The sequence below is a fragment of the Anopheles bellator genome, chromosome 1 (assembly GCF_943735745.2).
Source record: "Anopheles bellator chromosome 1, idAnoBellAS_SP24_06.2, whole genome shotgun sequence".
In the NCBI taxonomy this organism is placed as follows: domain Eukaryota; kingdom Metazoa; phylum Arthropoda; class Insecta; order Diptera; family Culicidae; genus Anopheles; species Anopheles bellator.
The window spans coordinates 10,215,925-10,240,691 of record NC_071285.1 but is presented as its reverse complement, the minus strand read 5'-3'; the positions used below and the strand labels follow the sequence as shown (position 1 = coordinate 10,240,691).

Here is a 24,767-nt window from a genome sequence, read left to right as displayed (position 1 = left end):
TCGACTATCCCCGAAAACTGTGCGAAATTTTATCTTCCGCAACATATTTATGCGCGGTGGTGCCACGATAAATCACCGACGCACGATCGAGATCGCGAGCACGCGCGTTGAGAGGGACATTAATCTATAATCTCGCCGCGACTAGGCGGCGTCCGTGAGTGGGCTATGAAGACGATCATGATGGCCACGATGAAGGCGGCATCAGATAGCTCCGGATAGCGACGCCGTCTTCAGTCGTAATTCATCCGCACAACTCTATCGCGACCCGAGCTGGCCTTTAATCCCGGACAGCGGGCATCCCGGATCAGAACCGATTCGTCGGCGGCATGACACTTCTCTGCCTTTAATTGGCGGTAAACACGTGCTAAAAGTCGTAAGTGTTTCCCCGAACCCGATGTCCCCGATCAATAGGGTTCGCGTGGAAATATAAGAAGGATCGAGAGAGCGGCTGTTCGTGTGAGGCACGCGAAATGACTCAATCGGGCGGGCGAAAGTGACTCAAACGGCGTGGCGTAAGCGACGAACCTGGGCAAACGAACCGAGATCCGACAGCCAAGCCAGGATCCGGGCGGTCGAAAGGGTGGCGGGAATCGGAAAATCGGATCGCGCGCAGGGCAGAGAATCGGGGCCAGCCCGACCCGGCGGGAGAGCGGGATGAAATGGATCCCTTCGGGCTCGCGCGACCCGGTTGTGCCAGTTACTCTCGATGAATGAAATTTCATTCACCCAGGCGGCGCGGGAAATTCCGCCACCCAGCCGCCATATTAGACGCACGCCATCGCCGGGAGGGAAGATCCGTGAGACATAACCGGATCCGGGGCGGCGGTGGTGGTGGTGGCCGCTTGAAGAGCGCGCGACTGAAAACGAATACCTGGGAAGAAAGCGCAGAAATTATGTCAATTGTTTTTTCAAGCGCAACACAACCATCACTGTCCCGCCCGGTCGCCATCGTCAAAGTGAATGGCGCTCGGGGGGGGACGCCGGAGCCGTGTTTGCTATTACTTCGGCCTCTTCTAGTCGGGCTCTCTGGGCACAAGAAGAAGAACGCGCGAAAGGAATGGGCACAACCGATGCCGAAGGAGAGCCGACGCACCGTAAGACCTTCTATTGCGGCGTTGTTTGGTTTGCGCCGGTCCCGAGAGCCCGAGCGCAAACATAGGCAACATCACCGGTGGGGGCCTACGCCAAAACACAGAAAGAAAGAATGAGTAAAAGGGGAACATAATAACACACGCCCAGAAGGCGGCCACCAACGGGTGAATGGCGGGAAAGAAAATTGTTGCCGCACAACAGATTTGTCAATTCGAGGCGAGGAACTAGTGTTTCGTCATTCCCGGTCCCTCTTCCCCCCAACGCCGACAACGGCGTTTTGTTCAGATCTAGTCTAGTGGTGCCGTTTATATTGACTCACTGTGGCTCACTGCACCGATTAATCGGTTTCTAAGCGAAAGTCAGTTCGAACCCTGGCAATTGCATCAACTTGAGTGCGAAGCTTACAGTTGACTTAATTGATCTCGTTGTGTTTAAAACGGGGACCCGGTGAAATAAGACGAAAATGGAATTTTCCAAAACGAGAGAAAGCGATAAGCCAAAGCCGGCCCCCGAGCCCCGAAATAAACGTAATAAATTAGATAGCGAAAAGGAAAAGAGACACACCAAACGAGAGAAAGTAAGCGATACTTAGCGAACACGATAAAACCGAACTAAAACGGTACAAAACAAATACGAAACTCAGTGAATTGAAACCGAACCGTGGGCCTGAAGGCGTAACACACAAAAATATGCTTCTCCACCACTATCAGCTTCACGGGGTCCGTGCGGTAATTAAGAACACACCGAAGAATAAAACAAACATCGCGGCAAGCAAAAGGCCACTGCGTATCCACTTAGCCCGGACCGAAAACGGATCGCGTTGCATAACTGTGTACAGGTTCGAGTTCCCTCCCCCATCCGACCGGCCCCGTGCCCCGTGAAGTGGAATTCCGTAATGCGAAACGGAAAAAGAAGAACGAAAGCCGCCTCCTTCGGACCGCCAAATTCGCAATCCGCGGAAGAGGTCCGCGCGCGCGTCATAAAGCGGCCATATCTTGTTAGCCGTTCTGGGCCCCACGTATGTGTGTGCTTCCGGGGGGGGAAGGGTTATGCAGGTCCTCGCGTCCACTATCTACGCGATCGATCGCGATCGCGCCGATTTGGTTGGCGATTTTATTTTATTACCTCACCGCAAGCGCGTCTTTTTAGTTTCTTTTTCTGCGAGGCTCACTTTACTCGAAGGCTGCCCCGATGAAGCCGGCGATGGTCACGAAAGTTCACATAAAGTTCACACCGCTACGCACGGGTCCCTGGACCCCCCCCGGGGGGGAGGGAAGAAGGCAAGCCGGCGGGGTCAAGCGAAATGCTTCCAAAGTCAAGGCATATTCGAATTCGGCTTCATTAACATATTTGCTAAGCCATTAAAATGACCGGTCCCCCCGGGGGCCGGTGTGCCAGTGTCTGTGTGTAAGTGTGCACCCGTGTGTGTATGTGTGTGTGCTGCACGCAAAACAAACAGATGGAAAATAAAAATTTCATATCCTCCGGCCGGGAATAGCCGTGGCAAAAGCGGCATACAAAATGGAAAAAAAATTAATGCTGGCCTCCAAGGGGTCTAAGAAGAATTAAACAGGAAAAAAAACAATGAGCGAACACATACACACGCACGAGGAACTAGGCGAACGGCTTCTTGCCAACGGTTCGGCAGAACGAGTTTTGCCAGTGAAAATCAACTTTCCTCCTCCTTTCCGTTCGGCGTTGCGGTCAGCATAAATTCGGTGCGCCGAGCATAGAACAGCCCCGGGGGGTCCCCCTCGGGGAACCTCGGGGTGGTGGTGGTCCCGGTGGGGCATACAAATTCGCCACAAGTTATGCAATCGTGTCGAAAATTTTATTGTTTTCACTTTTGAAACCACCGGCCACGGCCACGGATCGGTCCTCGCCTTGCTCCGGTTCAGGTCGCTCCGGGCAAAAATCCGCGTGGAAACCACAAACCAAAGCCTTGAGGGACGGGGGATCCCAGGGAATGCCCCCGAAGTGCGGATTGCTCCGCAGATCTTCTGAAAGCTCCACCAAGCTCGAGCTTGCGAGTCTTGCGGAACGGGCACCTTTTATGACACTCCCCAGCGGTGGCTTTCAGGAGGCTTCAGGGGTCTGTCAAGATTAGTCAAGAAGGCGCGAAAAGTGGATGTGAAAAGAATTTGGGGCCCCGAATGGAAACTTCCGAGGACCCCGAGGCACCGAGGCACGGCCCGCGAAAAAAGTGCACACATCATCGCGTTTAAATTGGGGCTCACCGTTCTCGGGGGGCGCTGTAAATCGGCACACCAGCACCACCCCGAGGGCGGCACTTCCGGTTTAGAGGAAAACCGGCAATGGAAAGTGCGCACCGTAAGACATTGAATGGGGCGGCCAAGCCTAACCCGAACCCGGGTTTTTTTTGGGGAGTTCCTTCTCCACACCACACCGTGTGCCGTTGTTTGCCATTCCTGTGGATTGTGATTTGTTTAGAAAAAAGGTTTCGCGTTGGGGCTTTTTCGGGGACAAAAACACGAGGCCCGCGAGAACCAAATTACACCGAGTTTGGCACTTTTGTTGCCGCAAACTTCCCAAGCCCCCAGGAGTGCGGTAGCGGTATTTGGGCCCCACTGGCCCCACTGGCCCCAATAGAGGCCAAAGGCTTCTGGGCGAAACGGATCGCGATCGCGGAACGCGGAGCGCAAATTACGCGGGCACGCACAGCACGATGTTGTTCGCATTCCGAGCACGTGTTTCGTTGGCGCTCGGCGGCGTGATGCGTTGCGTCGAGATTCATTGATCATCGCCATGCGAAGATGTTCCGGTTACTTCCGGATGGATGCTCCACGGGATGGATGGATGGATGTTCATTAACCGTTAATTAATCGGCAATGAAATTGCGGAACATAAAACTTGTTTACAGTTGCAAATGGTGGCACGCTCCCGCCGAATGGCCTCGCGCGCGCACCAGGCGGTGATCCGGATTCGGATTAACTTTGATTGAATTTGTGTCGTGCTTTTCTCCACGGTTCGAATGTTGAAGCGCTTTTATTTGGCTCAACAACCAAACCGACCACCGAAGAAAAGCATAAATTATTCCAAGTTACGACCCAAGGTTTACGTCTCTCCCCTTAACTCCCCTTATTTTAATTTTATCGCTTTACGGCCCATCAACGCACCATGAGCACCATCGCGTTAAGCCCGATTTAAGTCGTGTAAATCCACGCTCGATAAGAAATACCAGCAAATTAAGCCTGACCAGCGGCCGAGTTCGGGTGAACTAGTTCGGCAACGCCACCACCAAATGACATTTGCTCAGTGCGACAACTTTCGCACTTTTTGAGGTGCTTTATGTTTCGGTGGCATTTTCGGTGACAGACCTTAAAAAACGGCCAGCAACCGAATTTGTCACACCGATCACGAGTGGTCCCGGGACCGATCGTTGAACGTGAAAGTGCCGGTGAGTCGTGCCGGTCGCGGCGCACGCCCGCTGACAGCAGTCGGAGAGTGGGAACCGCGCCGTTGAAAATGACTCAATCTTAGTCATCGCCCCCTTGGTTGGACCGGGACAGGCGCACCGGATTTATGCGAGAGATCGCGATCGCGCCCCCTTCCGAGAGCATACAGTGCTTTCGTGAGTGATCCGCGTGAGTCACACGCGGAGCGCCAAGGACGACGACGGGCGAACGGGCAATCGAATCGACGAAACAATAGGCGAATCGATCTTCGTTGTTTTCGGGAAGGGGGCCTCGATGATCGCAAACACCGATAAGTGCAGCGATCCCACAGTCCTTTTGGGAACGTCGGGGTTCCCACAGAGAGGCCGACAGGCCGAACGATGATCGTGATGATCGTGAGCGACCGCCGTTTGGGGAGGATTCATGTGTCCCGGCACATCGGTTCGGTATCGGTTGCAATCAATTAACATCTCTAAGCTGGCATTAAATGTCCCGTGAAGTCGTGGGTTTCTGTGCGGTTAATCCTACTTTCCATCAACATTCATCATCATCATCGTGTGCCGGGGGCCACACGAATGCAACATTGTTGCGTCCGTTGGGAGTGAACGGATCGCAGTTGGAAGGGCAAAAGGCGATTGATCCTTGTGAAATCGAATGTAGCGGATCAACGCAATTTATTGTCACATTAAATTTCAAAACAAATGTGCATGAAAATGTCATATGAACGCGTGTGCGTGGTTTGCTCCTTCTTTTACTGGCCCCGCTCGATGGCTATTAAATAATTACCATCGCGTTTCGTCTAACGATCACTCGATCATCCGCTCTTCAAGCGATCGTGTTGAGACTTATGAATTAAATGAAAGAGAGAGAGACAGCATGAGAGAGAGAGCAAAGAGCATAGGAGTTTCATTCATCTCGACACGCTTGGAAAAGATCACCCTCATTTGCTGACCCCCGGCCCGGCGGTACCGGAATTAAAGGTCTCCCAGAGGCCTTTAAACCGGATCGTGCGATAAAAAAAAACTGGATCGTACCGCCGATCGTATGGCATTTCGTGATTGACTCAAGTGTTCTTTTGGGGAATGGGAAAAAGGCCAAAGATATTAACAAACGCGGCAGCTGTCCAAAAAAAACTCGTTGTCTCCAGTGCTCCTCCAGTGTCATCGTTTCTGGTTCATTTCGGGTACTTCCCGGTTTCCCGGGAACATTGGCCACAAAATCCATAAAACCTCGAAACGATCACAATAATCCACGCTCGACTTACGAAAGGCTTCGCGCAGGGAGATTACGGATTACGAAATGTTACGGTCTGTGTCAGCAAATGTCAGCACCATCGGTGGTGGTCATCGCTCGAGTAATCGCTTCCTTCGGACCAATCCCGCTGACATTTGGCAGCGACAGGGGCAGTGCTAAGGGCCTCCAAATCTGTCGCCCGAAAAGCGCCCGTGGCTGTGGCTTTCTGGGAAACGTTTCCTTCATTTTTTAATCCTCCCTAGCCACCTCGCACCCTGCGCCCCGGGGGGGGGGGCCACTTGCGTCAATATTTTTCCTTGCACGCGAGCTAGATCTAGAACAACAAGAAGCGCCCCGACCGACACTTGCCCGGCCTGACCTCGATCTCTCGATGGATACTGGCGCGGTAGGCACGGTGCAGTGTAGCTGAAAGGGGAGGTACATCCTGGGGGCCAAACGGGCCAATATTGACCCAAGTGCACCGGCACAGGTCTCCCGGGCGGTTACGTAAACGGGCGGTTCTGGAGGTGGTGTGATGAAACAGGCCCGGACCTGTGTTCGAGACTTACCATCCATTTTGTTCTGCAGACTGTGGGGCGAGTCGGGGATCGTGTCCGGCAGCGAATCACCGTCCGAGGTGAGGCTGTACGAGTGCTCGGTCTTGATCGGCATGCAGGCCCCGATGATCGCGTCGGTCATCAGCTTGTCGTTCAGGATGACCGGCGGGAGCTTCGAGTTCTGGTCCATCCAGTCCTGGATGTCGGGGTAGTTGGACATCTTGAGCGTGTCTTGCAGGTTCTGTAACGACAGCGAGAGAGAGAGAGAAAGAACGTTAGAACGGCCGGTCTTCTGTTTGCCATTGACGCGGTTCGCGGAACCAAAATATGTTTTCGCCGATTCCATTCACAAGCTACGCAAACGTTTACGCCGGGTGATCTCACGTGCTCCGGTCCGCGCACGCCGCTCCGGGTTGTTTGGCAGGCCAATGTATGAATTATTCATTCTGGACGGACCTGGCGTCAGCGAAAGCGAATTGCCCGTAAACCGTTGAGATGGGTACGTCAATCTATTCCGAGTTGGCTCCCGGGGGGGGAAAACTATGGAAATTGGATGCGCCTGGCCCCCTTGATCGCTTTAGTACACCACGCTTTGGTACTAAAGGTCGTTTAGTACAACGGCTAGTCCTTTCCGATCGAAGCGCTAAATGATTTGGAATTGATGGGAAAGGCCTCACAAACGCGCTCCAAACAGAAAGGCCTTGACTGTTACTCCCGTCACATTTCCAGCGCCAGCCAACCAGCAAATTCCGCGCGATCTGTGGCAACCTGTGGAGTGCACAAATTATGGCACATTCCTCGACGGCTTACGGCTCTCTCGGCCCGTGTTCGATTGCGGGTTTAGGGATCGCCGATCGCCAATCGATCGATTAGAATGCCATTTTGCAGGCAATCGGCGGACCAAATGCCTGTAGTGGCTTAAAATAATTATATCCTGTCTGAGCTCTGGGGCCGGGATCTGGGTGGAGACATGATGGATGTAAGCCGCCCCAACGAGGCGCAAACGTCAGGGTTCTGTGCTTCCGCGTAACACCTTCGGGCACGGGCATGACGGGGAAATCTGGCGCCCCACAGAACTCGTTCGCGGCTTCGAATGGCTCCGAAACTTTCGAAAGTGCGTGCACGAGCCCGATATTACTCGTGGCCCGTCGCCCGTCATAATTTCGGCAGCACCCGTAGCGGTTCCTTTAATGGACTCACGTTGCAGTCGGGGACTTGTTTTAGTGGAGAATGTAAATGGCCGTTTCCCAATTCCACCAATTCCACCGTGGTTGTTGTTTTCCTTTTCCTGACCGTTTCCCGAGCGGGACCTGGAGATGACAAAGTTGATGGATTTCGACGGAGCCCCCCGATCGGACAGCAGCCCTCTCGTCGGGAAGATTAAGTTGTCCCTTCTTCTGACGCCATTCCGGAACCGGTCCACGGACGGTTTTGGGACCCGGAACCGGCGGGCACGCGGATACTTCACTCCAAAGCCCTCTCGCATGCGTGACGTTTGGCTAACGGTAAAGCCACACCGTGGTCCGGTGGCGCCCACATTCCCACGCGAGCTCTCCTTTGCGCGCGGGTAATTTACGCAAAACGAAACGAAACGATAAAAAATTGGGAATGATCCTCACACTGTTTGGGAGCGGGCGGGCGGCATCGGGATGGGAAAACAAATTAGGAGCCAGCCAACAACGGGAGCACCACGGATGGGGCCACTCATCATTAGCATATGCGCACGCACGCAGCATATGCACCTGCTGCTGGCTGGCGGGTGGACCGTAAAACAAAACACAACCAACAAGTAAAACATCACTGGCAATCTGTTCCAATTCCGCCCCAAAGGCCCAAGGGAGGCCGCGAGGCGAGTGCGAATCGGTGTGGTGGTGCCCGCCGCCGTTTGATGATGCACTTCGGTCGGCCTCCAGGACGGAAATCCCCCTTTTTTAATAGCCTTTGCCGGCTGGGCTTGCTTCGGTGGGCTTTAACAGTTTTATGATCCCTGGCCCGCCGGGACCCGGCGATCGTAAAAGGGCGCCTGTGTGTATGGGTTTCGTTTCGGGACGGAGATCCGACCTTTAGTGTTTGTTTGTTTGCCATAAACGGTTTGCCGCAAGAACAGTTTAATGAGCTAATAACTTTATTCACTTCACCCTCGGCGCGAGGATCCGATCGAACCGGTGGGAGTGTCATGGGAGGCTTGATCTTTCGTTCGCCTGCGTTTTTTGATGGCCCTTCTCACCGAGGATCATTAGCACGCGAAGCATGTGCCAAAGGGACACCCGATTCTGCCGATTCGGCCGAGAAAATTCAAATTCCTGTGGCCAAGAGAAACGCGCTCCGACTCCGACATTCCTGTGTTCCTCTGGATCCCGGCGAGGGGTGGCCGGGGAACATAACCTCCGGAGGGATCCTCGTGAGAGAAGGCAGAGAGAGAGAGAGAGAGAGAATAAAGAATGAAGTCGCATCGCCGACTTTCGGAAGAAAGATCGCGCCCTGCGCAGACTCTCCACGTACACGCCAGCGATCGATCGATCGTGTGTATGTATGTGTGGCCGATAACGGGCCGACGTGTGCTGTGGCGTGTGTGCCCCCCACGGCAAACAGGTAGAACTACTTTCATTTTCCAAACCTGATATATCCCTTTGCGCTATCACACCTTGTTGCCGGTCGTCGGGGGCCCGGCGGTCCTTCCCTTTCACTGGCGTGGCGGCGCAATGTAATAGGTGCCCTTTGGTAGCCCTCGAGCGAAGCGGGCGCACCTAACATGCCCTCTTTCTCCATCTCTCTCGCTCTCTCCGTCTCGCTCAGGTTGGGCCCAACGGCATCCTCACGCGCTGGCTGGCTGCGGGTCCTTTCATTCGTTCCCGGCGCGCCCTTCTTTTTATCCTTTCCGATCGCGCGATCGCGATATCTGGCGGTGTTCGGGTCACTCGGGTTCGTCGCTCAAAGGACCCCATCAGTAGCGGCGGTGGGAAAAGAGGTAATCGAACCGAACCGAACGGTTCGATCGAAGACGGTGGCGAAAGTCGTAAAACCCGACGAAGCCGAAATCAGAGAACCGAAATCCGAGTGAAGGCCGGTGCCGGGTGGTGAATCGTGAACGATTATCGTTGATTATTTTAGTATTTTACGATTATGATTATTAAAAAGGCGCATAACCATCTTATTAATTCGTTCTTTGTCAAAGGCTGGGTTCGGCACGGGAATATCGGTCGCTTCTTCGCGAGATCCGAGAAATTCCCCGAAGCCCTGGCGACACACGGGTCCTTTTTATAGTTCCTTCTCACTTCCTTTGGCTTTCTCCCACCGGGGCGAACGCAAACATTATCCTTATTCCTTCGGCCGACGAACACAAAAAAAAACTGGAAAGAACATCAAATTGCTAGCGGTCCAAATAATCACCGATTACGATGCCGACACGCGGACGGAACCGATCGGAGCCTGTACCGGTGAGACTTTTTTCGGTGCCGGTTCTCTTAATTCCTCCGCTCCGGGGTGAGGCGACCCACCAAAAAGAGACCGCCGAGAAATTGACTTTCTTCAGTGTTTCGGGGCCGGGGCTGGGGCCGAACAATTTAATCAGCTTTCAGCGATCGTAACAAGGGCCCGGCCCGTTAAGCGCGGCCGTCGATAATTACGCGCGCGGTTGTCGCGCTTTTTATCGTTTCGCCCACTTTCGGCCGCGCTTTATTTTTCAATCTCTCACCGGCCCCCGGGGGTCGCCGGAGCGTTCTTTTTTAAATGATTTTCCCCTTTTCTTCTCCGCCCTTTCTGCCGCGGTTCATTATGCTGATTATGAGTTGAGTTATGAAATACCGTTTAGAGGGGGCTCGATTAATGGGTGTCACTTACGGTTGGCCCCAATCAGTGATCCCCAATAGATGGGGATGGGAATGGGTGGGCCACGCCACTTTGGGGTATGTTTCGGTACAAAGGTATGTTCCCGCTGGTGGAGTGTGAATTACTCGATCGATCGATCGGGTCTCGGGTCTCAGCCCTTCTGGGCGACGATATCGATCGTTTCGCCCGGGTGGTAACTTTCACTCTCGCGCCAGCTCCACTCCACTCCACGTTCACAGGCCGCCACTCCGTCAGCTTCTTATGTTGCGATTATTAATTGAACACGGGACACGAACGATCGTGAATCAGTGTCTAGGGTGGAGTTGCCTCGCGTTGCCGCATTCGCCGCATTTCGAGCCCAGCTCAGAGCCGGAGCTTTCCCACGTGCACAGCTTCCACAGATGGCCAACGAGAGTGCCTGCGAGGCCTATGACGAGGCGTGTATTTAGAGGGTGCCGCCCCAACCGTATGTATGACCCAATAAAAGTGCCCGGCCAGTGCAACATGATTCATCCGGCCGGCCGACGGGTTGGAACCTTCCGAAAATGAGTGTGCCGTGCGGCGCAACACAATTCGTCGCCCTCTCGAAAATGCGTAGTAGTAGATCAGTCGTAGGTGACCTACTAACAAACCGGCACGTTACGGGTGCAAATATTTGGCAGTCGGCGGCGGCTGCGGCGACGGCAAGCCGGGACTAAGTCACTGCCGAAAACACACAGCGGAGATTGCGAAACATGAGTGAGGTGCGCCAATTTTTTTGCTCGTCTGGCGACGCTGGTCATTTGCTTAGGATTTGTTTGCCAATCTCGGGCCGGCAGCCAGCACGGCCGGTATTTGCGTGGATGACGGGGTCGCTTTCGTAAGAGATCACTTTCGTGGTGACGGTGACGTGCATGCAATTCGGGCCCCAAAATTATCCCTCTCCCCTGGGGTCGATGCGATGGCGAACAAAACTGGAGGAGCTTTCTCGACTGGCCCGGTCCGCACCACTAATTGGTGCGATTTATCGTTGGCTTTTGCTTTTGGGGGAATCTCTCGCTCCGCAAACACTCATACAAAATTCGCGCATTTTTCGTGATTAAAGATTTGAATCAGGAGTCGGTTACGTAGCTTTGTCACACGTGCTGTCAATTAAGGCCGGGGTGTGGACTTACATAAAGTTGTAGATTCACCATCACCAACTCTTAAGCTGTCAATCATGAAGCTTTTCTAGGTCAGGATCGATTTTGGCCACGGTTGGCCACTTTAATTTACCGATCCGATTTGCGCATTCATTTTTGGGGCGAACTGTTGCGTGCTTGCAAATTGTGTCTCGTTATTTCGCCGCCTCAGGTTGTTGGAACTACCTGGCAAACTGTTTTAACAAGAAAAATGAGTAATTTCCGCCACTTTCTGATTTTTGACAGCATTGAGTCCGATGTTCGGCAGTAATTGAATTGGATGACACCACCCTGCATCGGCTCGGGGTGGCCCAAATTCAATCACCCGGCCTGGGCTGCTGTTTCCGGGAAACAAATTAAAGTTTTCCTACCGATCACTCATAGCCACTAGTGACTGGGGGCATTTCACCGCGATCAGTGATTAATGTTCAGCCAACCAGAGGGAAAGCTCGAATGCCTCTTCCTGCTTTCAGGCAAAAAAATGGTGCCACTCGCCGAAAAACATCGCATTAAAATTCGCAAACATAATTTCACCGCCGCAAACATATTGCACGGTGAAACCCGCCGTTCCCACATCGATCACCGCGAACCTCACCGTCCGGCTCGTAAATTGCACCGCACGAAAGAGTGTGTTATTAGTCACAATAAAATAATGCATAAACCAGCGCGCACTGACGTGCGTAATGAATTTCGGCCCGGCCCGGACAGCATAACGCCGAGAGCCCCCAGGAGCAGGAGCATAATTTGCATACGCGCGCGCGCGCGCGCAGTTCGATCGACCGCGCATTTTTGGGCTCATTCTGCGCTCCAAAACCGAAAACATGTAATACAAAACCCCGCCCGGTATGCGCTGACTGCGCGCAAAGCCCCAGCGGTCAGCGATTGATCGCCCGGGCATTGATTCGGCGGTGGCCAGCGAACCACCGGAGCGACTGGGCGGCTTGTAATTAATCGTGATTGATTTCGCGACCGGTCGCGAAAGGCCCAGGCCCAGGCCCAGGCGGTTGGTGAATGGCGCGTTCACTGGGCGCAGTATAAACGGCGACTTTTGCAGCATATCTGCAACCGGGATTTCGTGAATCTCCGCGCCGGGTCGGCTACTTTCACCACCGTCGTGCACTTTGCAGAAGCGAAAGGTACTCCGGCCTCCGATTCTGGCTCTCTGGTTGGGGATCCAGATTAAGCTATAAAAGCGCCCATTAGCGGGACTTAATTACTTCTAACAGTTGGTGGAAGGCCATCGTTTAAAAGTGGAGCCCGGAGTGGACCCACAAATTTGCGCGTCCCTTGAAATTGCAGGTTTGCCGGGCACGACCGATAACTGCTAGGCGGCCCATGTGGCCATTGCACAATCCCGCCAATCCCCCAACGCACGTGGCCCCGGCCATCCAGCCCCTTGATGGTGGCGTGGCACTTTACTGTTTGTCCGCACGCGCGATACAGCAGCCGCCAGTAGCGCCGAAGCGCTTTCCTTATCGGTCAAGGGTATCAACGGGGTTCCAGCCGGGCGATCAGCGTATTACTCTCTCTCGAGGGCTGTTAAAAAAGTATCCGGAATTTTGAATTCCTGCGGGTTACGTATATTCGATGTTTGGCCATTTTGAAGGATCAGTCAATTTTTGACAGCTCCTTTGCTTGGATGTGTTTTGACTCATCTGCGATTTTTTTATTTCCAAAGGATGGCTCAAACAATCTGTCTCAAGGATGGCTCTATTCGAAGGTTCAAAATGTTCTCAGAGACCCGAAAAGATGTGAACGACGAAAAGCCAAGTTCTGTCGAATGTGGAGGATTTTCATGCAGTTTTCTGCGATTGTAGAGGCGTAGTGTATCATGAGTTCTTGCCAAAGGGAGTATAACCTGCATTTTAAGCGCAATTTGCTCGAAGACATTCACCATAAACGTTCCGATTTGTGGGAAAACAAAAATTGGCTGATGAAAGGACAACGCTACGCTACGATTGAGTAGTTAAAGAGGGCATCGCAAAAGAAACTAAACAAGATCACATTAAATGATTCTTTGAAGTGCTTCGAGAATTTAAAAAAATCCCAGACACAAGCGTATAATATCTTTTGGAGATTACTTTAAAGGGGAAAACATAGATAATTAAGTAATAAACCAATATTTAAGAAACAAACACAAAAGTCTCGATACTTTTTGAACAGGCCTCGTACGAGCCTGGTGCTGCTCGTGTTCGTAAATCCACCCGCTTAACGACCCCACGACGTGGGCTGCACCGCGGGCTTGCACATGCACATGGGCGGCTACCGTGTGCATCACATGATTCATATTTATTTGTTCATTCATGAAACGAGCTCACGGCGAGCTCGTGGCCGATGCACTTCCTGCGCCCGGACCTGGCCCCGCTTGTTGGAAGTGGATCAAGTGAGATTTGCCGTCGCTCGGATGCTGCTGTTTGCAACGCGCCAAAACGGGAACAAGCTCGGTCGACTGATTGAGCCGTAAAATTCATCCTCATAATCGGTTCTTGCGAAGGGCTTGGAAGTGAAGATGGACCTCAATTACAACGCTTCAATAAATGCCAGTTTGAGTGACCCGCCCGTCATAAATTTGTCAGGTTGCTACACTACCAACCTAACGGAGTGTTCAATGTCTAGTTCAGAGCTTGGTCAAGAGTTGGTCGAGAAAATCATTCATAATCCGGTGACACAAACAGACCTCACAAGCGACGTGAACCAAAACCAAATCTTTCAACTTCTGGTGGTGGTGAACTTCTTCGGTATTTAGCCAGCACTTCCTCATCCACTCGGCCGTGACGGCATCGCGGAGGAAACATCGAACAAGCGATCCGGCGAACCTAGACACAGAGGGGCAGGGACAGCGAGCGAGCGAGAGAGTAACGGTTCATTGGAGGCCCTATTACGTTGCCGGGCCAGGCCACGACAGTGTTCTGCGACATTCCGCGACCGCGCAGCTAACGCCTCGATTGGTCGGTCCGCTGGTTACGATAGCATTCCAAGCTCCTTTAGTGGAACACGGCTCGGCGGTGGACCGGGCGTTGATCATGGCGTCGTAGATTAGCGCAGGCACAATCCATCCGCGGTCCCAGCTGCATCGGTGTGAGTAGGGCTACCGTGTAATGGGATGGCCCGCCCGTTCGCCGGTGAAGGGTAAGAATGTGCGGAATTCGCCCATTGCAGCACCTGGATCAAGGCCAACCCACCTGAGCTGAGCTCCGTCCCCACTCGTCGCTCGTCGAATCCAGTTCACAGCGCAGTTCCGCGTGCCCGACGCCGGTTGCGGCTGATCCACGCTTTCACCCATCCGGTTTCGAAGGATTCGATAACTCCTCCGTCCATTCTCCCCGTCCTTGACATCGATCGGCGCGCCCAGGCCAGATGCCAATGAACTTCCGCGATTAGTCACTAATGCATCACCCATTACCTGCCACTTCACGCACTTATGCTAAACAGATGAGTAAGCATACGACCGCGCGGCCAGGGGTCCCAAAGCACATGACCGTCTCCAAGAATGTTCGTACAAAACAAAAGTGTCCACCCGGTTTGGGAGGGGGGTTGGGGACCCAAACAAACGACAGGTATTTGACCCGCGCGCGTCTCACGAAACCGCACACCACGCGCTATCTACGCAGCAAATAAATTCTCGCCCCTCTCGAAAGTGTGTCACCAGCGGCCAGAGAACCGCCCCGACGGCGGGTGCGGCCGCTAACCGAGAGTGTCCAAGAATTAAGATGATCCGGTCTGGAGCCGGTCCGGTGAGCAAGATGAGCAATCTGCTCCGACGCCATCGCTCGCCCGGGATCGGCCGGCCGCCAATTGGCAGCGGCCAAAATGGGACATCCTTACATTGTCCAGTGTCCAGAGATTCTGAGTGCGCCATTATGCGGGGGAAGTTATGAATGGCGCGCGCGAAGGAGCGATGGGCCAAAACCAGAACCACACGGCACATCTCGGTGTCAATGGCCTCAACCGGCTCGACTGACGACCGGGTGTGGTTGACAGTTGACAGGTTGGTGATTCAGCTTTAATTTATATACGGCAATTTGATGGCGCAAATATCGACGCGAGTGACGCGGAGAAAGCAAACCAAGAAGCGTGAAGCACTTCTCCAGGAATCTTGGGGTCCGGCGTAATCGCGGTCACGATCGTGATCGGTGGTCAAGATCCACAATCTGCGTGCGGTGATTCAGCGATGCAGTTCGTGCGAGCCGAAGACCCTGCCATTCCCTGCCGACCTTCTCCTTCGTAAGAACTTCGTCAGAACTTAACTCAGTGGCCGCCTCGCAGAATTCTCCACTTTCGGGCCGGAGCGGCTTCGGAATGCTTGCTGCCCATGTTCTTGTGTGTATGTTTACCGGGACCCGGGGGGGGCCGGTGGGCTACCGGGGATTATTCCTCGCCTCTCACCACCCCGACACGCCGGCCCAAGAGGAACGAGGGTTGGCATTGGCGCGGCCTGAGAGAGCTGAGACGCGCATAAAACGTGTGAGCGAGGTGAACGATCGCGAGCGGTGTATATGTGTGAGTGGTCGTTGTGTCACGCAACACGCAAAACGAAAAAAAAAAACGCCGGTGTTTAACGCGCTTTTTGGAGCCATTTTTTGCACCCCCACACGCCACGCCATGGCAAAGGGTTGGGCCGTTCAAGTAATAATACTAATAATACGAGTGCTGGTTGCCGGGTTCGGGCACCGGGACATTTCGGATTTTAAACTCCACTAATTTGGGGGTGTTTAAAGGTTCCTGCTTTTGACGAACGATCAACATTGTAGGAGCGAAGAGTTTCGCTTGGGTTTTAATGATTTTGAGGGGACGCCTTTTTAAGATTTCGGATCGGCCAAGGGAGGGACGCGAATAAGCTGAGCACACTGGCGGTAGTGGCCTTCACTTTAAGGCTTTGTGATTTAGGGAAATGATTTAAATTAAAACGCGTAAAGTAAGTTCTAGAATAATTCTATGACAATGAGAATTTAGATAAGTAACAGATGAACCAATGAAGGAATAGCTTGTATTGACTCTACTCAAAGGTGAGGTTAAATGCTTATTTAACGATTCCAAAGCGCTTCTGGAACGCCATTGAATTCCATTGAAAATCCATTGAATTGTTACAGAAAACGGTGAATTCTGTGTTGAAATCTTTCGAATATCACAAGAAGTTGGATCATAGTCTCTGATCTGATCCCATTTCGATCTGAAAGTGCAATTCATTGGAAAGAAAAATTGTCAACTTCTCAAGAAAAGGTGGAACCAAAAAATATTGTCTAAGAATAATTTGAATAATTAATATAATAATAAATATAAAGACAAACAAATAGACCAAAGCCAGCAAAAGTTAGTTTAAGATCCAAAGCTTAACCTCCTATTGACCTGCAGGAATTTCAAGCATCGAGCTTGAATCAACCCTATTAAAGTCATAACTTGATTAACACCCATTTCGGCCCAATCCTCCACCGGCTCCACAGCTGGTCAGAGAGAGAGAGAGAGAGAGGGAGAGCAAGATCAGCTGTGTGGCAGCACCGAAACTTTCTGACCACCGAAAGCCCGATATAACTTTACGTATCAAGCCATTCCATCCGTTAATCCTGTATTCTTCTCGCCCCCGGGCGCGCTCGACTGACTCTTCGCGTCTCGTTTTTAATCGTCCGCTCGTCGTCCGCGTCCTCGGTGTACAACACAATATCTTCCCGGTCTTCTGCGGCCGGACCCTGCCTCAGCATAAGCCGCTTGATGCGATATTATCGATACGCACATGCCGGGGCCACTCCGAAAGTAACGGCATCTCTTTTGTCAAGTTGGACACCACTCCAAAAACGCGTACGGCCAGTCGTTCTGGCAGCTCCGGGAGGTTCCCCCCCCCCCCCCCCCCGGGACCGGTTCGGACCGCCGCCATCATCAGCGTCGTCGGGTCGGGCAAACATGTTTCAGTGGCCAACGCCTCGGGATCGCCTGACGCCGTGAGAGGCTTCGGGTGGCGCACCGGCGCGTTACGACATGCATGCCCAAAAATCACTCCAAACTTCCCTGGACAGAGAGACACGGAACTGGCGGAGAGAGAGAAGGAGAGAGAGGCGCAGAAATACCCCACAAAGCGCCCAATAACACCACAAAACATACACGCATTTCAATCATGTGGCCAACCCCGATGGCAGGAGTGGCCGGCTGGCTGGCGTGGTGGTCCTGTTGGTCCCTTCCGCCAAACAGGTTGTTGCGGTACACCCCTGCCACCCATTCTCCAGGCTCCGGACAATGTCCAGCCAGCCAGCTCGAGAGCACGCACGGGGCCGCGCCCGAGGTTCACGCAAAACTCCACTTTCACGCCGCCGCCGGGAACAACATTTTTGTTTAATCTTTTTCCACTCCCGGACTCGCGGGGTGGTCGGGGTCCTGGGGCGCGGTCACACCGCAGCGCCTCTCGGGAGTCGGGAACCGGGAGTCGGTTAATGATAAGCTGTCAAGGAAAACAAAATCTCCACCCAAAGCGGCGGCCATCATCTTTCATTTTATCCGAAAGGAATTAACCCGCAAATTGGAACCCGCAGCACCAGCACCAGCGACGATGGTCATTTTTTGAGGAAATAAAAAATAAAAATTTTCCGCCGCCGGCAGGGAATGTGAAAATTGGTCCACCGCGCCGTGGCCGCGAAGTGAAGTGAAAAACGATTTTAAATGATACACTCCGATGGCGTGGCGTGGCCCAGAGCACGCATTTCCTGGACCTGGCCGAGGGTCGTAAGTTTCGTGCCGCTCCGGTCAGATTCCGGCCCCGGCGGAGGACCACACACGCGTGATGATTTTTTGGAGCTGCCTGTTGCCGTACCTTTCGATGCGTTTCGAGAAGCTGGAGCCGTCATAATTCACGGCATAGAGCGTGGTTCAGACCACGGTGACTTCTGGACTCTGAAATCCATGACACCGACAAGAAATCCATCCCGAACGCCGGGATAGGGCGCCAGTGTGCTAACCGCAACCGTCTGCCGGATGATGGGGATAGGGGATATACTTTCTTCCTTCCGCCCAACTTTACGCAACGCTGGGTTTGGCCGGCGCCCGGGGTCGGCCACCAGACCATGACCATGTTCCGTAGCACTGAGCTGGGCGCGCTGGGCTTATCAATGCACCCGTTGCACTCGGTGCCTAGAAGTGCCGAAGAGCGGACTGTGGACTGCGAAGCTGCGTGCCTGTGGCCGCTGCCAATCGAAGCATGAACTTGCTCTCACTCAGACATCGACCTCACCCTGTTCGATTCCCGAAGTTCTAGGGTCCAGACGGAGCCCGGAACCGCTTCCAAGAGGTGGCGGTGGCGCTCGTGCTATTTACACTATCAGTCATGGGGAAAAACTGGTTCTCTGGTCACCGACTGCTACCAAACCACCGTGTCATAAGTCACGAGCGAGCAGCGCGGAGTCCTCCGCTACCTGTGGCCACAGAGCGGTTATCGCGACGACTGCAGTTGGTCGAAGACGTCAGCCCTAGAAGCCGGTGGGCTGCGTGCTGAACTCGAGCGGAACGGTGAACCGGCCGGGCCTGCCAGGAGTTGCACGAGGATCAGCGGCGCAATTAGCACACCTTATCGAAGTGGAAGTTGCGGTCTAGACTGAATCATGCCACGCCACTTGATCGACGCCCAGGGTGAATGACCTATGTCGGGGGCACCCCAACAGACCCACGCGACATTCCTAGTGTCCCACATGTGCCACAATTCTTCCCTCCCTATTGTTTGTTGTGAGAACCTCCAGTCCACGCCCTGCAATGTCAATTTCGTCGATCAACTCATTAGTCAGAGAGACAGAGCGAGAGAGCGAGTGAGCCCCAGGATTATTCTGCTCAATTGCGACGGCGGTGGCCATGACGACGACGACGACGACGTAATCGAACGTAGCCAATGTAGGTCAGCGAAACGCGTCGAGTCGGCGTTCTCCGTCGGGCCAGGAACTGGTTGTTATGTGGCCAGAGCGGGCTTCGATCGTGCAGAAACGCGATCTGCGCCGACTGGGGCGAGAAAAAAAGGAGCAACCCTTGGGGAAGGGAGGAATGTGCCGGCACCGCCCTGATCTTGATCCGCAGCAGCGCAAGCCCGGCTCGATCGCGCGTTTGATTGATCGTATGTGCGGATCGTAACAGGGACCCCGCTCCCAAGGCGATCATCCGCTGGACAAAGTTGGAGCTTTTTGCTCCACTCTCTATGGATGGTCGTCGGGTGGTGCGTAATTGGCGCAGGTGATTGATTTATCGGGCCGCGAGAGCCTCACACTCGCTGCTCAATCGGCACCGGCATTCGATTGCCACAATTTGTTGGGCCGATTGGGACGGATTGGGTCCGATTAATCCTCGGGCTAATCCTGCCACGGTGGGCTGGTACACTTTTTGACGGCTGCAATTACGGGGATCCCCCCGTCGACGGCAGACTCGGGACAAATGTGTTCCGCGAGCGAGAAGAGAAAAAAGGAACAGGTCTTAACAGCTGTCAAAAATTGCACCAATCATGGCAATACCGTTCGGTTCCCGGTTCCTCGGCGGCGACACCTAAATAAACAGTGCTCGAGGAACGTTCGAGGCCACCGAAGCGTTGGTTGCGGGAAGTCTGTTCTTGGACCGGGATCGGAGAGCCCAAGATCTCCAACTGTGTAGCTTGTAAATTATTCGTCACGAGCGATGATTTCACCGTCGTCTAGTTCCGCAATCGTCAATGGCCATCCGGCAATCCGGTTTCCGGTGCCCCTGTGGTGTCCACTCCGGGGAGAGCTACTCGGAGTTTTCATTCATCGATTCTAGGCGGGCGGGCGCAAAGAAATTTGACTCACTCACCGCGGCCACGGTCCATTCACGGATCCAGTTGCGCCTGGTGATGTTCGTGCAGACCAGAGAAGCACAGCGAGGAAAGCAAAAGAACCGAATGGAAATGCGAGACCGAAAGGGCGTTCAGAGGGGAGCCACCCGGCAGAAATTCGATCAGCGACGCCGACGAGGCGATGAAACTGGATGAGGCAGAAAAACGACCAACTATCTACGGTCAGTGGCCACTTGAGTGGGCCGCAGCCGCCGTCCCCGATAGGTCCGCGCTCCGTCTCGCGGAGGAAGCGGAATTGCGGCCTGGCTGGGTCGGGGTGGTGGAGTGTGTGGTCTGGTCCAGTAGCTTCAGGTCGCGTTTCAGCCGCCACTCGCTGGACAGGCGCCGGGACCATTCGGAGCTACTTAGTTTCGCTATTTCGAGGGCTGGAAAAATAATCAACATGCAATCGCGCGGCTTGGAACTTTAATTTCTTGCTCGCCACGGTCCACCTCTCCGTCAGAGATCGGGTCGGCGGCGGCGCCTGAGGCTTGTACCCTGCGGGGTCTGGGGAGTCTGGCACACACAAAACGGGAGCCCTCACCCTCCGGACGGATCGGTTCATTTCTTCCGGTTGGTCTCCGTCTCGCTCGCTCTCTAAACGATTCCGTGACCGCATCCCGGGAACAGCCCGGCGAAGAAAGCTGAACGAGCGCAACCAAATGGAAGTACCATATCGCGTAACTATCGCCGCCGCCGTCACCGCCGCACGACATCATATTAGAGAGGCACAGAAGAATCGGGCGCAGCAATAGAACGGAACAATCGGAAGCGAGGCAGCAGAACGGCATCGTTTGATAAAAATAGTCTGACCGTATATCATTCGCAAGCGTACAACCTTCTGGCGGGCTGGGCGGCCGTTGTTGGCCGGTATCCATAATTTGCCGCCTTAATATGATTATCGGAGTGGACCGGATCGCGACTCCCGCTGGCGTTTACACAGCTGCCAGCCAATGTGGTGCGATGGGGTCGGAGGAGCGAGTTAGCTCAAAAGACCAAGCCATTGACCATACCATTGACATTGATGCTCGTTGAAAAAGATGGCTAATTCGGACCAACCGACCAACCGACTCAGCATCCGTTGTGGCTTGCGGAAAAGAAGATACTCGGACTTGAGCAACTGTTGATCACTCGATGAAATCCGAACCAGCATCATAAGGCATTAAACGATCGACCGAGGGGGTTCTGCGAATCCTGAATAGACCTGGAACCGCGTGGGTTCAGCCTGCGTCTTTTTTTAAATATTACAGCCAAGAGCAATGTAAACAGTACGATAGATGAACATAGGAAAACAGCTACAGCAAGGGACCGGAAATAAACCCAAAAAAGGTCCGATAAGCGACGCATCGAAAGAAAGATACAAGGATAGTTTAGGATCTGAGAATCTCAGAAACTGAGAATCAGAGTATCCGAGAAACTGAGATCTGAGATCTTAGATTTTCTTGGTTTGTTTGATTTCTCAGATTGTTCTTACGCATGATAATAAAACAAAAAATTTAGTGTATCACAAAGTGCTCAACTGAAGAAATAGCGAAAGCCTATAAAAACCTATTAAGAATTGTTAATATACTAAAAAATAAATAAATAGCAGCAGCCCTTATCAATGCCAAAAACCCCAAAACGGATGGCGAAAACGGGGCAGCTCCAAAAAGTTCGCCAATTTTTTTGGCCATCGTTTCATCAGCTGGGAGGAAGTGTGACATTAATCCTGCAGCTCTACCCGGCCCGGCCCGGACCGGATGTGGCCCGTTTGTCAAACCCTGACCGCCCAATTGATTGACGGATCCGTTTCGCAAGACGTAACCACCGTCAGTGCGGCCTTTGTCAACGAACGGCCACCGGATGATTAGCGGCTTGTTTCGTCGCTTTGTTTCCGACCGACCGAGTGCATTTTTTTGGCGGTGGCCTCCGACTCGATGAAAATTCCCCGAAAAACAGATCGGTGGCGGAATTGAAAATTAACCCCATTTTTTCCGCTCCGCTCCGTGGTCAGTCTCTCTCTCCCTCTCTCTCTGATCGCGCTTTCTATTTCTGCGAGTCAGTTTCGAGGTGGTTCGATTTCGCAACATCGTGACGATCAAATGATCCGGGCGTTCCGGTGAATTCACTGCCAACTGCTACTACTGTGAGGAGCGAGCCCGAGCGGTGCCCGAGATGATGAAAAAGGAAGCTTAGAGCTTTAATTGAATTTCGACGGACCGTGGCCCGACATTCGGGGGGAGCTCACCGAAAACTCAACGAGCGCAAAAAGAAGTCGGGCCCTGCGATCGTAAATCGGCCAGCACCTCGGTGCATCCAGTGCCGCCAACAATCGGGCTTAATTAAATCAACACGAACCAATCACGGGCAACCTGCAATCATCCGCGGACCTCGCGGATAGATTAGTAGACAATGTAGACCGCGCGCGCCGGAGGTCTGCTGCGCAGTGGCCTCTCATCAGCAGCAGCAGCGGGGTGGCCCCTGTAGATCATCATCACCCCCCGTTTCATCCCCGGGGGCTCATCTCGTTGTTTGCCGAAAGAGAGGCCTCACCCAGCCCGGTCACGACGAAAGCCTTCTAATTCCGCAGCCGGCTGACCGATCGACGGACCTCCCGGACGACACGATCCACTTCGAGCCGGTCAATCGATCGTCGAGTGGCCGCTCCCCGATCGTGAGCCTTTCTCCCGCCGCAAAATTGGCCGCATTTTTGGCCGCTCAGCGTAGGTCACGCACTGGGCCACCGGGAAGCTGTGGCGTGGCCGCGACGTGCCAATGTGCCAATTGCATACCCCGTGTGACCTGACCCTCCAGGGCGTTACCTGTCTGTGTCTGTGAGTGTGGTGAAGTTTTTTTCCTCCCGATCTTTCCGACCGACCCGAGAGGGTTCGCCGGTGCAACGCGTGCACTGGCCGTTTTGATCCCTTTTTAAACGCTGCGCTGCGTTTGAACTGCGCGGTGCGCTTTTGCGCGATCCCGACATCCGGGAGCAGCGCACCTTCAGTGGCACGGGAAACTTTCACCGAAATCCTGCGCCACGGCAGAGTTGATCCTGTTACACACTCACAGACAACACACAGGGTGATCGGCAATCGATCTGGTTTGTTGAGTGGTCGGTCGCCGCGGCCTGTGCCGCGTCGTTTGTCGACAAAACGTGCGAGAAAGTGATCGAAGGAATGCCGATGCCGGGATAGGGAGTCCGATGCGAACAACGTTTCCTGGCCAAGGTTGCGGCATTTCCTTTTAAGACCTCGTGTGCGTCAAGAGCCTCGGCAAGATGGTGACCGTTCATCACCGGCACCGAATGGCAATCGGTTGGGGGCTACGAAAATGTCACGAGAATCGAGCTTAAAAACCCAACAATGGCCGAGTTTGTATCCTGGACCGAGCTTCACAAAGTCGCATGATTGGAAATTTTTTAAGTTAATTTAAGTGCAAGTAAAGTTTAAGTACGTTAATTCACTTTTCAGATGTTATATTAATGATTGATTAATTTGTTATTTGAATGAACGTCAAGGACATCCAAAAACAGTAGCAACACCTGAAATCGTAGAAAAAATACAGGATATGGCAGTGGGAAATTGTCGAGTGTCTGAGAGCGATTTAATAGATCTCCATGATCCTCAATCAAAACAAGAGGCTAAAGAGTGGTTTAAACCTGGTTCTTCGGCTCCGAAATGAGTTTGTGTCCAGAAATCCTTTTGGACCAGCTGAAGGAAAAAATAGCGAAACACAACCCGGTTCGCAGAATAAAAGTCCTTTATATTCAGGAAAATGCACAACAACATTTTGACAAAGGCAAAATCCACCAACTAAAGATAGCGACTCTAGCGACTTCCATCTGTTTCCAGACCCAAGAAAATCTAATGCGTGGAAAGCGAGCCCTCCAGATTCTCACTTCAGGGAGGGAATTCATAAATTCGAATGATCTTGGAACAAGTGTATTGATGTTCAGGGAGACCATACTGAATAATAAAGTGTATTTCTAACCATCAATTGTGTTTTTCTAATGGAATCGCAAAAATTATAGAACTACTCAGAAGTTTGTTAAACATTAAATTACTTTCACATATTAAATGCTCTAATTAGCAATAGAGCAGAGTGAAGAGCTTAATTGTTAGTTTGCCCGTTCCTTGTCGCATTTCTTAATAACTGTTTTCGGTCGCCAATCGATTGCGCAATGGAAGTGCGTTCATCTGTTTTCGGCACCCATCAGAAGAAGCCGTCCAGCTTCACGACGTCACTTGGCACCCGCTGAGATTTATGACGACAAGGCCGACGGCGACGCTGACGTCGGGCGCGGGCGTTCATTATTTATGTTATCATGTTATCCTGAACGCGATTCGCGCGGCTCCGGTCCGAGTCACTGAATCGCACCAGCGACCGGAGCGGCGAGCGATAATGTCGCACGTAATGAAGAGCGACTTCTCGGCTGCTTTCCCACCTCCGCAGGATTAAAGTATCCCTGAGGACGCGCAGGTCCTCCGGTTGATAAGGTCGGTATGGCGTATTAAGTTCGAACGGTGGTTAGTGTTGCGATGTTTCGGATTGGGGACGGAAATAGCATCGGCGGTGGGTGGTGGGTAAAAATAGACCAACCACCCACCGCCGATGCAGACGACGACGAAGAAACGGCAGACAATAGCCGGACGCCCACCCACGGGTTGTGACGCAATCGGTGTGCGTGACCAAAAAA

The 24,767-nt window shown here is 53.1% G+C and overlaps 1 protein-coding gene across 1 annotated transcript in view; it reads right to left on the bottom strand.

The window, feature by feature from the left end:
• The window catches only part of LOC131216439 (cyclic AMP response element-binding protein A), a 78,878-nt gene that overhangs the window by 6,798 nt on the left and 47,313 nt on the right, over positions 1-24,767 (bottom strand). Inside the window, exon 2 of the mRNA XM_058210934.1 lies at positions 6,311-6,539. Coding sequence (XP_058066917.1) covers positions 6,311-6,539 — 229 coding nt within the window. The remainder of the gene's footprint in view (positions 1-6,310; positions 6,540-24,767) is intronic.